This window comes from Molothrus ater, chromosome 1 (assembly GCF_012460135.2).
Source record: "Molothrus ater isolate BHLD 08-10-18 breed brown headed cowbird chromosome 1, BPBGC_Mater_1.1, whole genome shotgun sequence".
In the NCBI taxonomy this organism is placed as follows: Eukaryota; Metazoa; Chordata; class Aves; order Passeriformes; family Icteridae; genus Molothrus; species Molothrus ater.
The window spans coordinates 11116533-11132972 of record NC_050478.2 but is presented as its reverse complement, the minus strand read 5'-3'; the positions used below and the strand labels follow the sequence as shown (position 1 = coordinate 11132972).

The window sequence follows — 16440 nt, the reverse complement described above, 5'->3', positions numbered from 1 at the left end:
AACAGATTGCTTTAGTATTTCTTACCTGTCCTACTATTTTTTACCAATATTAAAGCAGTCAAGGATCAGCCTTCTCATTAGATTAAGCAAATAGTGAAAGATTTTTTCAGGAAAAAAAAATAATTCTATATGCACTGCCAATCTGAAAAATGTAGTTGTGTGCAATTACACAAAACAATTGGTTTGTAAGACTTAAGCCTCTTCTAATCTTCCACAGGCAAAAAAAAATAAACCAACCAATGCAAAAAAACCACAGACCTAAGAAAGCCCTGTATGGTAGTAGTATAAAGGCAGGGCTGAACAGAAAACTTGTGACCTCCTGCCCCAGGGAATTTGGAACACAACCATTTTGGGAAACAGCATTGTTCATTCAATGCTCATAGAAGTACAGCCATAAAACTTTCAAAGCTGCTGAACTCTTAAAACTCTAAATGTGTTTTTCCTCAGACAGGGTATTGGGGAACTACATCCAGTCAGGGTACAGATGGAAAAATCATGGTTTGTTAGAAAGTTATGTTTGCTATAGTCTCTCTGTGGGTCAAGAGGCAATAGTTTACAGCTTTGACTCTTCTGTGTGGGGAGGAAGGAGAGGTCGAAATAAAGCACCTCTGTGAACTGCATTAAGATCTCAAAGGACACACTGGACAGAGATATTCTCAGTGTTGTAACTTCCTTCAGCTCCTGTCTACTCCCCAGTACATTCTGACTCCAAGTTGCAAAATACATCAGCACATGCAGATATCTGTTGGCTACCAATTGATACAAGAGATGAGCATAATGTTCAGGTATTAAATTCTTCATGCTCTACTACTCATGGCTGCTTTGCTGTGCATGCATATCAGCTCCCCAGGAGTCTCCTCCTCCTCATACTTCCCAGCTTCCCATGCTGAAGCTGTGAGGCCTGCCTGTCTTGCTCAGGAAAAGATAAAAGTGCTACACTGCAAGAAAGTAAAAGAATACAACAATTTAACACTTGCCTTAAAAGCCCAAAAAAAAAAAAAACCAAAACCCATAAACAAAACAAAAAAACAAAACAAAACCACACAAAACACAACACTAGAAACACTAGAGGGTACTAAATTCATAACTACATAGTAGGTGCACCAAAACTATACAACTATACAACCCCTATTAATATCATGTTGTCCCTATTAAAGTGGTCTCATTAAAAAATTTTCAAGACATTAAGTCTTGAAAGAGGCACCTTTATACATCAAATTGGCAAGAAGAAAAGTTTGAACAGCAACAAAATAAAAAGGAGACCACATAAACCACAGTAGCTTCAGTCTATTTCACCATGCTATTCTTACTCTCAAACTTTCATACTTAAGAGAAGGCATTTCCAAGACACCTACACCCCATATCAGCCTGCATTACAGGTCACCACAGAGCTGACTATACAGCTGGTTCACATTCCAGATTCCACTGTGGTTTCCTCACATTTTATTTAACCTTAATAATGTATCACTAAATGACTCTGATATAGAGGAAAAAAGAGCAGCAGGTAAACTCTCTGCAAAAACTGAAAAAGAGGAGAGAGTGAGGGAAGCAAAAATACCAGGCTGATGCAGATGTACAAAATAAAAAGCATCAGAAAGGTTAACTGTGCCAGTACACCAAGCAAAAAAACATCACTAGCTACTGATGAGCAAGGCTTGCAACATAAAGGAAACAAATTGTTCCAGCCTCATAGCTAAAATTAAAAATTATTTTAAAAAGGAACGTGTAATAGTACACATAGAGGCGCCTACTTAAATCCCCATTTCAACTGCAATACCCAAATCTTTATTCAGAAATCCACTAGCAAGTTCTCTATTTCCCTCAGAAACAGAATTATTTTTTTAGTCCTGTTTACAAAACATCACTCCCACATACACATGTGCACACTCTCTCCCCTCCAATATCCCTTCTTCAAAAAGGGTGAGCAATTATTGTAACAATATCATATGGTATGGTTGAAGTAATGGGTCATTGATGAATCCAAGATAAACATACTGCTCTTCAGGAGGCAGATTTATTTACAGACCAGTGCTACCCAGCTAAAAAAAACCACAATTCACAACTTAAAAGACAATCACGTTAGTTTCACAAGTACACATGGAGTAGAGATTAATTTGTCTCATACCTTGCTAGTAGATGCCTTGTAAGTTGTCTTTAATTTCTGAGAAAGCTGACTGGTACTATGACTGGCTGTGGAGACAAATAAGTTCAAAGGAAGATATTTCAAATACAGCATTAGCTTGTTTGTATAAGTAACTGGTATTCATTCCCTTCAGTAACTTTCTAAGCTTTGGTCAACAAAGTACAAAAAAGTGGACTCAAAAATACTGGTTTAGGATTCTTTGTGGCTGTCTTACCTTTTGTTTTCAGTTGTCCTTTGCTCAGTTCAGCACCATCAACTGTCTGTCCTTCACCTGCTAGGCGCTCATTCAGTGTATCAATCTCCCGTCGCACTAACAAACCCAGAAATTCACATTACTACAGAAACTGACTATCATTAATAACAGCACTAACACACTATGTAAGAGCTGCTATGGTTAGTAAGTAAGGTATTTTATGCTAAGGAGAGGAAAGGAGATGAACTGGGATTTTATAAAAGCAGGTCTCACCAAGACATAAAGCAAGACTCATACTGAATTTTCCAGAGATCAACCTTGACCCAGATTCCACGCAAAGTATTGGAGGCTTCTAATTACTCTTACTAATAAATGAGGCTATTCAATTTCTGTGAAATGCATGGCCCATCTGTATTCAGTTAAATCCAGCAGAAGACAGAAAACTTGTGGCATCATAAATATTTTAGCCACAGAATTAGCAAATCCTTTCTTAACACAGGTTTTATTAACCACAAAATAGCATTCTTCCTGAATACTTGTCTACTACTAGAGTCTCACAGGAAAGGTAGTGCTGCAAATGACTATTTTTTATACTTTGGAATTTATTTTTTTTTAAATTCTGTGTACAATTAACTCCTGCAGTAGTGTAGGAATTAGACCAAGAATAAAAAATATTAGACTGAACACGAGAAGAGAAAAATTTAGAAATTGTCAGGGGGGTGAAAAGAGATCACAATCATAATTAGAGCTGTGAGGTGAAGAAAGATAAAGAAATGCAAATGGAAAAGAAGGAAAATAATCATACTCTGGAGGGTATAAATCCACCACTTGTTTTCTGACAAGTATTTCTGAAGGCTGGGGATGGAAATTCTACTTTTCTTGCTACCAACCAACTTCTCAGCAAGAGGCCAAGAGTTCAGTTGTGCAAATTGTCACTAAAAAATGCGTACTTTTGATGACAGCCTTTAACCAAAACAATCACAGGTTTTAAGAGACAAAAAACCCCAAAACATGTCAAAAAAAGCAGGCAGGATTTTTTTTTCCATAATGTGTCTGGTTTAAATGTGGGAACTGATTAGGTGTGAAAAAAAAGTTGACTTGGACCCAAATCAGACATATTCCACAATTCAGAATCCAAGCCAATGTAACACAGCTTGAAATTCCAGCAAGGGAATTTTATAGACCTGTATTACTTAACTTTGGATCCTCTTACATCACATTATCAGACAACTGCACTGTCATCAAACAAATATCTTTTTTAAGATAACACCTGGAATTTTTATCTGACTGCTTGACTTCAAAACTCCTGAACAGCTGCAGGTGCTGGTTATGCAATGTGTAAGTAGTTTGATCCAAAACCACCCCATTTTACACTTTTTCAAGCAAGTAGGTTTTCTAATTTTATTTACTAGTATTACATCATTAAAATAAAGCCTGTAAATATAAAACATTGCCAAAAACTTCAAAGGCTGGATGGAGTTTCTGGAGATTAACATAACCAGAGCCTACAATGATAAGGAGACAGAACCTTCACTGGCTTCCACAGACATCAGTTCTCACTGCTTGCACCAAAGAGCTAATAAAGTGCTTTTTCTGAAAAGGTACAAACTCCATCTTTGGCTACAAGTTTAGAACAACTACTAAACTGCTCCCAGAAAAGCTACACTAATTATACTGCATTATCCAATGTAAACATTTTAATTAGTATTAATATAACCTAAATATGAACAATTCATAAGTTGGAGAAAAAAGTAGATACTCACATTCCAAATTTTCAATATACAGGTTTTCAAATTCCCGCTCTATTTGCCCAAAGAGTTCAAGGAGTGTATTCCGGACAGCAGATGGTAACTTAGAATCCTAGGAGGCAAAATACTGGGGGGTTATATTTTTCTTTACATATATTTGATAAAATCACTCTTCAGTCTTGAACTGATTTTAACAGTTATCTCAATGTCCCAGCAAGGAGGCAAATTAAAACTACTGCTAGTGTAGAAACAAAACAAATAGCTCTGTGCATCATAGAGTTATTTATTTTATATATTCTTTCTCTTTCAAGGGATAGAATGCAAATCACCTATGGTATTTGTTTTGGTTTTCTCTACTAGAGAAAAATTATAAAATCAAGATGCATGTACAATTCATTTAAAAAAATACAAAGTGAGAAAAAATTCTTTTTAATATCAATATGATTCCAGATCAAGAAGAAAGAATACCTTTGTTTGATAAAGTAATTCAAAAGTTGACTATGCAATGGGTTGGAAAGTTATGAACACAATGCATCTTATTCCCAAAGCTTAAGACAAACTACAATTTTAAATGTATTTTTGATATTTACCTGCTTTTGTCATTAACCATAACTAAGTGTGAAGAAAACTACAACTTCTAATCCTTCCCTCTTCAGATATTACTCAAGCATTCTATTCTTCAGATGCTCATAGACCACAATATGTAAATTGGCTTGCTACATTTACTATTTACCCAGGTAGCCAGCTATAAACTTCTTTTTAAAAAAGCTTTCACTTCACTGAGTCACCTTCCGCCGCAGCCCCGGGAATTGTCTGCAGGCACAGCGGGAGAGGCCGCCCATGACCCTGGCTGGGCAGGTTATTTCCAAAGTTTAAACAGAGAGCAAGAGAAACCACTCATAGCCATGGCACAGAGCACACCTGCTTTGTGCACAATTTCACACAGGTTCACAGCTGGTTTAAGCTGTGGCACTGTGCTGGAAGAAGTGGGACCACGCTCCTTATGCCCCTCTACCTCATTCCTTTCTTCATCTGCCTCTCCCCTGATAGGGTGAGACCAGAAGCAAAACAAATCCTAATTAAAACCAACTTGAAACAAAACTGATTAAACAAAAATACTAAATTAAGCACTATTAAGAAAAACACTGAAGTTCGAAGAATTATTTCAAATTCAATTACCCAATAATTTCACACAGCAAGGTTATGGAAGAAACTAACTTATTCTTAACAAACTAAAAAGGAGATGCAGAAAAGTTTTTCAAACCAATTCTCAAAGCCTGAAAGTATAAACAAATCTAAACTTGTAATGAAGTAAACAACATAGTAAAATGCATTCACTTCTTTCCTCTGTTTAAAGTTGGCATTGCTTAAAACAGCTTATTAAAACAGCATGTAATAATGTTATCTCTTTATCTGCAAAAGTCCTCAGCTAGATCTCATGAGGTTTACAGCTCCACTGTGAAGGGGCACTAAATACTCTCTCTCTCTACTTGATAGAATCTGCCACCCAGCTGCTCAAGGTCAACAAAATCCAACAAGATGATAGATAAAACATTTTAAACATCTATGCATTACAGCCTAATACACTTAGAGTTTGCTAAGAAATACTAAAACAGCTTAACATTTTGGTTTACTATGCAGGGGTGACAGCATATCTTGACCTCTCAGCTGCCCTTCACACCTTTCCTGAAGAAAGGCTGCAGTAGTTCCAAATGCATGAAGAGTTTTCTACCCAAATACTTGATTCTCCAACTTCTAGATGACTAGAAGCAACAATCTAGGCTCTGTTAATTCCCAGAAAACTAATGCTATGATTTACTTAAAAATAGATTTAATTAAAATAAAACAGTCACAACACTGAGAAAACACCAGGTTTTCCCTTCAGTGTTTCTGCAGACTTCAGTGTGAGGTTTCTCGTAGCCAAACTCCATTTGTATTTCAAACCAACTGTCTCATAAAAATCAAGCTTTGCATCATCTTTGCCAGTCCCACACTAACACTGTGTAGTCAATTTGACAATAAATACTTTTAAACTGGTATTTGCTTATATTTGCCAGTACTGCTTCTGACAGAAGCCTTACCTACAGGTAATCTCAGAATTTTTAGGTGCAACACTCCAAGTCCAGATTGCACCCACTACTCTGACATGATTAAGAAAGCTACAGAAGCAGTGGCTGCTGTTTGTTCCCTTAAGTTTAATCCCAGAATAGCACACCTTCATTTGAGCCAAACAAGAAAAAACCCACACAAACAAAAATCTGAGTTAGCTCACACTTCTGTCAGGCAGGCAGTATTTGTTTACTTTATGGAAAGGAATGCAGAACAGCATTCCAACTAATATTTTCCCTATCAGAGTCATCATAAGAAGTATTTGGCTATTCATACTTCTGGATTGCTGCTATTCCAAGAAAGCAGGAATCAATCTTGATTTTTTTTTTTTTTTTGCAGGTGGGAGGGAGAGGTTGCAGTGAATAAACAGGCTGTTTTATGGCTTGATCATTCACCTAAGAAAACACAGACGCTGATAAACTCCACAGGTCTCAACACAACCTGAAACACTGTCAACATTCACATCAATGATCTCCAAAGGCAGTGAGCACTTACAAGCACCAAAATCTGCTGTTCTTGCAGCTTTACTGGACATACTTCAACATTTAAGTTTGTTTAGCTTCTCCCCACAGGAAAGACATAAAAAAGTGATGCAAGGTCCCAAGAAGCAGCACCTTACCTGCCCTTCCAACATGTCTCTCTGCAGCCCCGCCCGCTCCTGCTCGGAGCTGTTGGTTCTCCGGATGGAAAGGCTGTGTGATTTACGTTTCTGCTTTGCCTGGCGAGCAGATGCACAGCTTCCACTTTCTATTGGCATTACTTCAAAAAAACAGCTTCACAGAGGCTCCTGTGATAAACTAAGGACAAGCATTATACATGACAAATTGCTTTGCCAAACGAACCACTATTTAAATATTTTTCTCAACGTGGAAGTATTTAGTTCTACGGAACTTTGGAGTTGTTTGGGTTGTCATTAAAAAGAAGAGATCCCTCTTACTTACAGCTGTTCTTCAAATAACATTAAGTTCAAAACGATATGCATATATGTAAATAGAATGGAATTGCTTCTGCATTATTTATTCATTAGCTAACAAACCTCCACAAAAGGAAAATAAATTCCACTTCCTTGCTCATTTTGGAGAACACCAGCAGAGACAGCCCCAAAATGCTTCCAGGAAACAACTATTATGCATACTATAGTTCACTGAAATGCATGCAAAATTAAAACCCAGCTGGAAAATGAAAGCAAACATGGTAATTCAGGGACACTGTCAGGTTAAAAATGTATTATTCAACTTTAAGCATTACTGTACAAAATTTAACAGATGTCCTTGTTCAGATTTAGGCAGAAACTAATTTTCATTACAAAAGTTCTGAAAACTACCTTCCACCATTTTTGGCAGCTCATGGTTTCACTTTCTTCAATAATGAAAATGCCCATGAATTTATGAGAGTAGTGAAAGTGTGCCTGACTTAACAGGCTGCTGGTGATGTGGTTCATTTCTGTCACCTTGATAAAGCCAAATATATGCATTTCAATATGCCTAAAACCACCTGACAGTATCACCAAACAGTATTACCATGTATGAGCCAATGCTCCCCCTGTTTAAGAAAAATCAAATTATGTCTGATTTGTTGCATAGATGTGGAGAATATATATGAAAAATCAAATTATGTTTGATTGCATAAATATGGAGAATATGTTCTTTACTGTCAAAATCTTATTTTTCAAACATTTAATTACTGGATTTTTTTAATTTAAACCCAACACTCAACAGAAATTAATTTTTGTTTCATGGAGTACCAGTTGTTAAATATTTCAAATGCTTCAGGATTGATTACCCAAAATTTTTCAATCATGCACAATAAGAACAAAATAAAAATTCATTCTCCAGCATAAATAATTTCTGAAACAACAATCAAAACTTAAAATAGGTGCAATAGTCTGCAGAGAAATAGGAGAGCAGAGTTGGCAAAGCTAACCAGGCAACTGAGCTTCCTTTTACACAAGTTGATCAGAGAAAATTTAAACCAAACCCAGGACCACTTCCAATTTAAGATCCGCCAACACGCTGGATCTCACGCTAGGAATGAGCACCGTGGCTATGAACAAGGCAGGCATTAACCACTTCAGGGCTTTGACATGGTGTTTGCAGCTTTTACCACATCATAAAGCCAAGGAAAGCATTACTAAAAACACAGTATGCACTGGAATAACATGAGCTTGAAATCTCCTTTGGGTTTTATATCACAAAATGAAAATGTATAAAGATACAGATATTAGTATCAAAAATGAGACTAGATTTAGTTAAGATTTTAATGCCCATCCATCCTTATTAAAAAACTTGGTATTTTAATTAGCTTTTGGAAGAACTGTGTTCCAGTAACCTGACACCAATTCCATAGTGAATCTAAAATAAAATTTAGGTTGCACCAGTGACCTGCACTGTACTAAACTTTATTTTTCATATCCTCTGGATTCCACAGAGTCCTCCCCTGCACCTAATCCCATCAGAGCTTTTTATGTGTGATTAATCAGTAGTAACTAAATAGCTATATTCACAAATTAAAGAAGAGACTAGAAAAAATTACCATTGGGTAGCTTCTTATTTGCCTAAATTCTGCTATTCACTGTGGCTAGACTCCTCTACAAAATTTTTTAAAAGTCCATCCCATAAACAGTTACTGCCAATTTTCTGGGCTTCACTAAGTATCTTCCTGTTCATGGACATATGGTTCAAGAACGAGGAACATGTTTTCCATGCTCATCACATTTCTATTTCTTTTCAAAAGAGAATCAAATCCCAAGCACACACATATATACTCTCCCCTCTTCCACCCTGCTTCCTAGCTCCCTTGGGAACCACTCTTTCAATGGCTTTCAGTTACCATATTCTGCAATTTGGGATTACATTTTAAGGCCAGTGTGCACACAGGTAAATTTGTTAAGACAGTTTTATTCATACACATAGCTACATATAATCCCATAAATCCATTAACACCATTTCACTTAAGATCTGAGGGCAGAGGGGGGTAAAAAAAACCAAAAGACAATTTCTAATCCCTGCCAAATGTGGCTCCTGGACTGTTAGACACAAAGATATTAATGTGGCTTATGCCTTACAAGCCATTGTTTTAAGTATGCCAGTTTCCACTTGCCCTTTCTGCCAAGCTACTTCATTTTGGAGGACATTACCCAGCAATATCCTTTTTTTGAGTAGAATGATTTGCATTGGAAAGGACCTTTAAAGGTCCTCTAGTCACACTGCTCTGCAATAGGCAGGGACATCTTTACCTGCATCAGGCTGCTCAGAGCCCTGTCCAACCTGACCTTGAATGCTTCCACAGGTGGGGCATCCATTGCCTCTCCGGCCAGCCTGTGCCCATGTTTCACCACCCTCATTGTAAAAAATTCTTCCTTCTATTTAATCTCAATCTACCCTCTTTTAGGTTAAAATCATTACCCCTTGTCATGTCACTATAGTCCCTGGCAATAAGTCTCTCTTTCTCCAAAGTTCCCTTCAAGTATTGAAAGACCCTGCTAAGGTGTCCCCAGAGAATCCTCTTGGGCTAAAAACCCCACCTCTCTCAGCTTTTATTTCACAGAAGAGGTTTGCAGCACACTAATAACTTTTGTGGCTCTTCTCTGCACTAGTTCTAACATGTCCACATCTCCTTGTGCCATTGCCTGTCATTAGCTGCATGCACACATTTCTGCCTGATGTCTGGTTTTTCATGCCCCAATACTCCCAGGTCCCTCTCTGCTGGACTGCTCTCAATTCAAATCAATCTCTGCACTGATTTCGGGGACTGCTCCAACCCAAGGTACAGGACCTTGCAGTTGGCCCTGCTGAACTTCATGAGGTTTGCATTCCTGAAGCCTGTCACGGTCCCTCTGGGTGCTATCCCTTCCCTCAATGAATCAACTGCAGCATCAGTACATGCAGATTTGGCAGCTATACACTCTAGCACATGGAATTTAAAGGGACACAGTCATATGCATGAGATTACATCTTTGCAGAGTGAAATTCTCACATTCTCTACATAGAAGTTTCTACTTTGGCAGCTCGTGAGCAAAGGGAGCAGACTGGGTAGGAATCACTGTCACTGTCTCTGTTGACCTGCAGCCAGTGTCACTGCCAGGGACTGCCCTCTCCTCATGCAGCAGCATGACACACCACCCATGCACGTTCTGGAGAGGGCAAACATGCAGCTGTTCCCAGGCTCGGCAGGAGGGCGCACACAGCCACAGCAAAGCTGAAACCAAAGAGGCCACAAGCAGGCATGTGCATACAGAGGATGGCAAGGAGAAGTTAGGGGAATAGCTTCACTGCCTTTATAGAATTGTTCTGAATCCCACCAAACAGCCTGACAAACTTTGAGTCATGGAGCGATAATCAACACATTTTTTTGAGAACAAGGATTTAAATTCAGTTTTAAAATAGTGACAGTGTCCCTTTAAATATTAACTTCACTTTGACAATTTCAGAACTCTTCTGATTCCAATTGCAGCAGTAAGAAGCTGTAAGTTTTTCAAGAATAGATTTCACAAAACAGATCCTTGGCAATATGATGCTAAAAAAAATTAGGTGCTCATTTCTAGCAGTTACCTGATTCCCCTTATTATGTAAGGTTTTCAAACAATGAAAATTACCTGTCCAGAATATCAGTGTCATGTTACATATCCTATGAAAACCATATTAAATATTGATTAGTGAAACAGTCAGTAGTACACAAACCAGTCAAAGTCTTTCAATTCTTTGTAACTTTTGTAGTTAGAACACACCAGACAACAGGAAAGGGGGATGAGGGAAAACATAAACACAAGTCAAGGCTAGACACCAAATCCCAGTGAAACCAAGTAAGAAAAAAGTGCTTCAAAACAATCCATTACATATTATTAGCCAGATATAGTTAATCTTAACTTTTGAGTGTTCCAAGTGGGTTCTGAAAAGAAAAATTCACTAAGGTCACTTTCCTTCTACACAGTAACATCCGAAGTAGGATGGAGAAACCACCAAGAAGTATTGGAATCTTGCTTCCTGAATCAAATGAAGCTAAATTCACAGAAGCTAAAAATTAGCAACCAAGCATAATAAAGCCTGAACAAATGTACTTTCTGAGAAAAAAAGGGAGAGGGGAAGAAAGAGGAAGCATATTGTATTACTAAACTATTTTCACTAAGGGTGGCAGTTCACAAGCCTGTATTACTAAGAAGTGAGATTAAGAGACATACTGAGCTATTCTGCTCCGTCGTTTTGGAAAACACCCCATTTGCACAGACTTCACACAATGATCTGTCAAAGCCTCCAGAGAACCTTTCTAGCAACATAAATCTGCAGAAGTAGGGGAGTAAAAGGTGTCCCAGAAAACATCTAGACCACAGGTGGTTACTACTTGCTGAACGCAAAGACACTCCAGTATTTCAGTTATGCTTTTTAATTAAACTCACAGGATATTTTACAGCGTGTTAAATTAAAGTTCCACCACCTACCTTTCTGTAACAGATGTACTCAGTCACAGGAAGTATTTCATCAGAGTAACAGTAAAGAGCAGATGTGTAACCAATTACTGTTTAAGTCAGCTACAACAGAGAAACAGCACCAACAAAGAGTGCACACACTGGCCTTTCCAGACTTAAAACTCACTGCAGCAGTAACTAATCATACTTGCCTACTTCTGCTCTTGAACAGAGAACAAGGAGGCTGCTGAAAGGAAAGAATTCCTGGGATATGCATGTAGCTGAAGCCAGGGAGAAAAGCTGTGCTCTGCTGTCAGAGCACAGACAGAATGGCTACAGTATTGCATTTCCTTTTTTGTTCATTCAAGACAACACACAAGTCTGTAAAGGGAAAGCATCAAGAAGATTCAGCAACATCTTCCCCAACATCTCCCTGCTCCATTTTCTTTGGAATTTAGAAATAGCAATAGTTACTATTTAAATGATGGTGTCAAATGAAAAAAAAAAAAAACATACAATTTTAGTGTATTTGTGTGTGCTTAAATCTCTTCATCTCATATCTCCCATTTTCAAACATGGCTTAGAAGAAAATTTCTGTGTATACTATATAAAACACAAAGACATTTTACAATAGTAATTATTGTCTAGTGCAGCACTAAAACCTTACAATACAAAGATGCCCATTAATGTAGGGAAGTGTGTGGGTTTGGGGCTTTTTTTTTCCACAAAGCAGGGAGGGAAAACAGAAAGAGAGAAGAATGATTACAGTTATTAGGTTCTTAATTACATGGAACTCAGTTTGACAGCATTATTCATGAGTTAAGGGAATTTAAGTATCAACATATGCCACTACACTCTTTTATTAATATGCAAAGAAATCAAATTTAAAGGAGTAAAACTTTCATTTTGAGGTCTTCAATGAACAATTTGCTTCAGTGATGCTGTACATTCAAGTGCCATTAATTCAATGCAAGCTGCAAGACTAGAGCACACCTGAGAAAGATCAGGCTAAACAGACTGCTTTGTAAGACTAGCTGTTTTGCTAAAGGTAAATATTTAGGAAACAAAACCATTCCAGATCATCACAGATGATGCTAGAAACACTAATGAGTGTGCTCAAACCTTGTGAAATCCACTTAAGCATTACAACATTGATTTTTCTAAATTTAGTACAGCTTTCTTTCAAATGAAACGCGGTGTTCCTCGAAATGTAAAAGGGGAAAGCAGGCATCCACCACTGAAGGTGACAACCTCCTTTCAATAGAAAGCAGAGTAAAGAAGCTGCACCAATAAATTTGAAGTATGTTATACAGCTGAAATCAAGGATAAAAACTTTAACACATTAGTGAGTACCTGCTCTAAGCAAGCTTCTAACACCAACATCCAAATGTAAGCCAGCCCAATTCTGCAGCTAGCAAGCTTTGATCTTGGTAATTCAACTATGTCAGCAAATGCTGCAGTCACACCAAAATGCAGGGCTGACCCAGCCTGCCATACAGTCTGCTAAAGCAAAAAATGTAACTCCCACCATACAAGCTTATATCATCCAATACTAACAACAACAATAATTAGCAGATTTGGACCTTCTTTAATATAGTAGAAACCTTCCTGGGTCCACTAATAATCATCAGACCTGAAAGCTTCCCTTTGAGACCAGTGCCACCTGTGCTCACTGGGTGCTCTGTTTGAACTAGTTTAAATGGTGCAAATACAATATAATCTTATGTTCAACACTAGTTAGTAACCTATCAGTATATATTGTACCCTCCTTTATTTAGAGGTACTGATGAACTGGCTTTACTGAAGAATTCAACAGACAGCATCAGTTCCTGCTAAATTACTTACAGCTGGTTAACTCCTAAAATATGTTTGAAGGGTACTTTATTTCCTCAGCTGTTTCACAGACACTGCAGCTCCCATTTCTGTATTAGTAAATCCCTAACAGCCTAGGAGTAGCCTCCATGCAGGCACAGGGATGCAAATACAGGACCTGAGGGTGAGGAATCCTAAGGAAGTTCAAGAGCAAAGGCAATTTAACCAGATGCTTGTTCAAGGAAGTACTGCACCACACTCAGAAGCCAGACTCTTATTCTGCTAGTCCCTAAACAAATAATATTTGTGTACTTGTTATGGATGTATTAATTGCTATTATGGTCTTATTCAAGCACAGTGGCCTCTAGTATCACTGCTCTTCATCTGGGAATATATAGTAAACTAAAATCTTTTCATTCTTAAGACTTGAACAAAAGCAAGTAATTTTGACTCTAACTGTAGTATATCTAGCAAGCTCTTCAGAAGCACCAATAAATAATCTCTGTACAGCACATCTTGAAGCATTACCTCATGTAGTCTAGCACAGAGAACTACAGAACCTACCAACAGACCATGTAAGAGCACTGTGAGCACTCAGCCTACCATCTTGAACAGCAAGCCTAAAAATAGTCAGTACATATTGCTTGCAGATGAGAAAATACAAATCCTGATTCCTGTCCATTCCTCAGATGTCATTCACAAAGCAGTAACCAACTCTCCCCCATAGGGCTTTGAAGGGTTGGCATCCAAATAAAGCCCCTCACCCTGGCTTTCACCTCACAAGACAACATACTAGTCTTAGCTCCAAGACTTAAAATTCCATGACATAAAATGATCCTAATCTCATCTCAAACTTGTAGAATGCAATACCACTTAATTCCTCCTTACTTGGCACATACTAGTTCTGGCTTGCAATTTCAGGATTTCATAGACCCTCTCATCAGACATTATCACCACACTCATAATATTTGTCTTGTGACTGTACCAACAAACTTAAGCACTTCAGTCCTTTCTAAACACTGCATGCTTTAAACAAGTCCTAAATCAAAGAAATAGATGGTGGAAGGGCCTGTCTATATTAAATAGGCAGTCTCATCTTAAAATCTTTAGATAAACATGATAAATCTAGCTGAGGGATAAACACACATAAACAACTGGCATTAAAAACACAATCAACATTACAGTTGGCCTTAAATGCTAATGTTTGGTGCCAGCACCTTTTCTTAAAATAACTGCCCAAGTTCACAACACAAAGTGACATCTAAAGTTACTACAAGACACATTAGAGCTGACATCATGCACAAAGATCATCTAATCTAAACTACTCATTAGAAAACATACTTGTGGGTTCTTGGGGTTACCAGCTCTCTTTCAAAATCATCAAGAAATGCCAACAGCAAACTAGCTTGGGAAGCAGTTTCAGAAATTTGCTCAAGGAAAATGATGCAGTTGTAATGTTGTAAAATGGGTGCCTGAACAACAGACATTCGTATCATGTCAAGGTGTACTCAATGACACTGAATCACTTCCAAGAAGCTGTTCCACCAGTTCCTTACGTAAACCTTCCATGGCACTACTGTTATAGAAAGCCCACTTTACCAGCAATAACAAAATAAATTTGACAAGCTAGACAAGAAAGATAAAAACACACATAGAAGTTTCTCTTTCCTCACAAGCATCATGATGTCCTTGAGCCACAGATCAACACAACTTGAAAGAAGTTCTCCTTGTCTTTGCATAAGGAATGGAACCTAACATCCACTCAACCCGTGAATACATTAAGCATAGCTGCTGTTCCCTCAAACTTATTTTCATGGGGTTTTAGCTCAGAAAAGGAGAGAACTACTGAAGATGGCTCTTTGCAGACAACTTTTATCCATCTTGGACAGTTCCATGCCATCCTCCCACTGCTGAAGGCCAGATTCACCCCATGCCACCACAAACTGTGCTCCCCTCATCATTTAGCTGTGCCCCACTTCAGAAATTTGGGGGTTCCATGTTTACTCCATTTGTACAGGTGTCAGAGGATCTGAACTCCACCTGTAAACTACTGGGGCTCTAGGCCTGGCCTGCCCTCAGGATAGGCAGCAGCACACGAACAAAGTTAGCGAGAGGAGTCTCCTCACAGCACCCTCGGCTTCCCCACCGCAGACCTGGAACCATCCCTACAGCCTGGGGCTGGAAGCGCTCAAAAACCGCCACACACCAGAAGAGGAAGGACAGCTTATTTTCGCTTATTTCGGGTTTTTATAGGAGAACGTGCAAGTCATTTCACGCGGAAATCAAGCAGAATAGGATGGGCGGGGAGGGGGTGCCCGGGCAGGAGCCCCGGTTTGCGCCGCGGGCCTGGGCGGCGGCGGCGGCACGGCGCAGGTAGCGCAGCCATGGTGCCACCGCCGCTGCCCCGGAGCCCGCCCGGACCCCCGCAGCCCTCAGCCCCTCGGGCGGCCGCGAACATGGCGGAGGGTCCGCGCCCCGCTGCCCCCGCACTCACCTGTCAGCCACAGCCGCGGCGGCGGGCGGGGAGGGGCAGGGCCGCAGGCGGCGCGGAGAAAGAGGAGGGGAAGGATGAGGACAAGGCGGAGGAGAAGGCGGGAGGGGCAGCAGCGGAGGCAGCAGCAGCAGCGGCGGCGATGATCGTGGCGCCGCTCGGGCGGGACGCGCCTCCCCGGTGCCGAGCCCTCGCGGCGACATCCGGCGGAAGCGGCGCGGCCCCCGCTCCGAGCCGCGATGGCGACGGGCTGGCACCGGGACAGCCTCTCGCCCGGTACACCCCGTGGGCTCGGGAACGCCCCGGCCTCAGGGAGAGCCTCCCGCCGGCACTGCCCGCGGGCTCGGCAACAGGGAAAGCCTCCCGCCCGGTACTGCCCGCGGGCTCGGCAACAGGGAAAACCTCCCGCCCGGTACTGCCCGGGGGCTCGGCAACAGGGACAGCCTTCAGCCCGACGCTGCCCGCGGGCTCGGCAGTGCCCCGGCCGCAGGGAGAGCCCCGCGGGCTCGGCAGTGCCCCGGCCGCAGGGAGAGCCCCGCGGGC

General features: G+C 40.1%; 1 protein-coding gene across 2 annotated transcripts in view; it reads right to left on the bottom strand.

The window, feature by feature from the left end:
- The window catches only part of WDR37 (WD repeat domain 37), a 44377-nt gene extending 28314 nt beyond the window's left edge, over positions 1-16063 (bottom strand). The window contains exons 1-6 of one of the 2 annotated variants that reach the window (XM_036405728.2): positions 15901-16063; positions 10788-10819; positions 6813-6990; positions 4100-4196; positions 2358-2453; positions 2126-2190 (exon numbers count right to left, since the gene is read on the bottom strand). In XM_036405728.2, coding sequence (XP_036261621.1) covers positions 2126-2190; positions 2358-2453; positions 4100-4196; positions 6813-6950 — 396 coding nt within the window. In that variant the 5' untranslated portion in view covers positions 6951-6990; positions 10788-10819; positions 15901-16063. The remainder of the gene's footprint in view (positions 1-2125; positions 2191-2357; positions 2454-4099; positions 4197-6812; positions 6991-10787; positions 10820-15900) is intronic. The other variant, XM_036405735.2, reaches the window with a different exon arrangement.
- Positions 16064-16440: the final 377 nt, after the last annotated feature.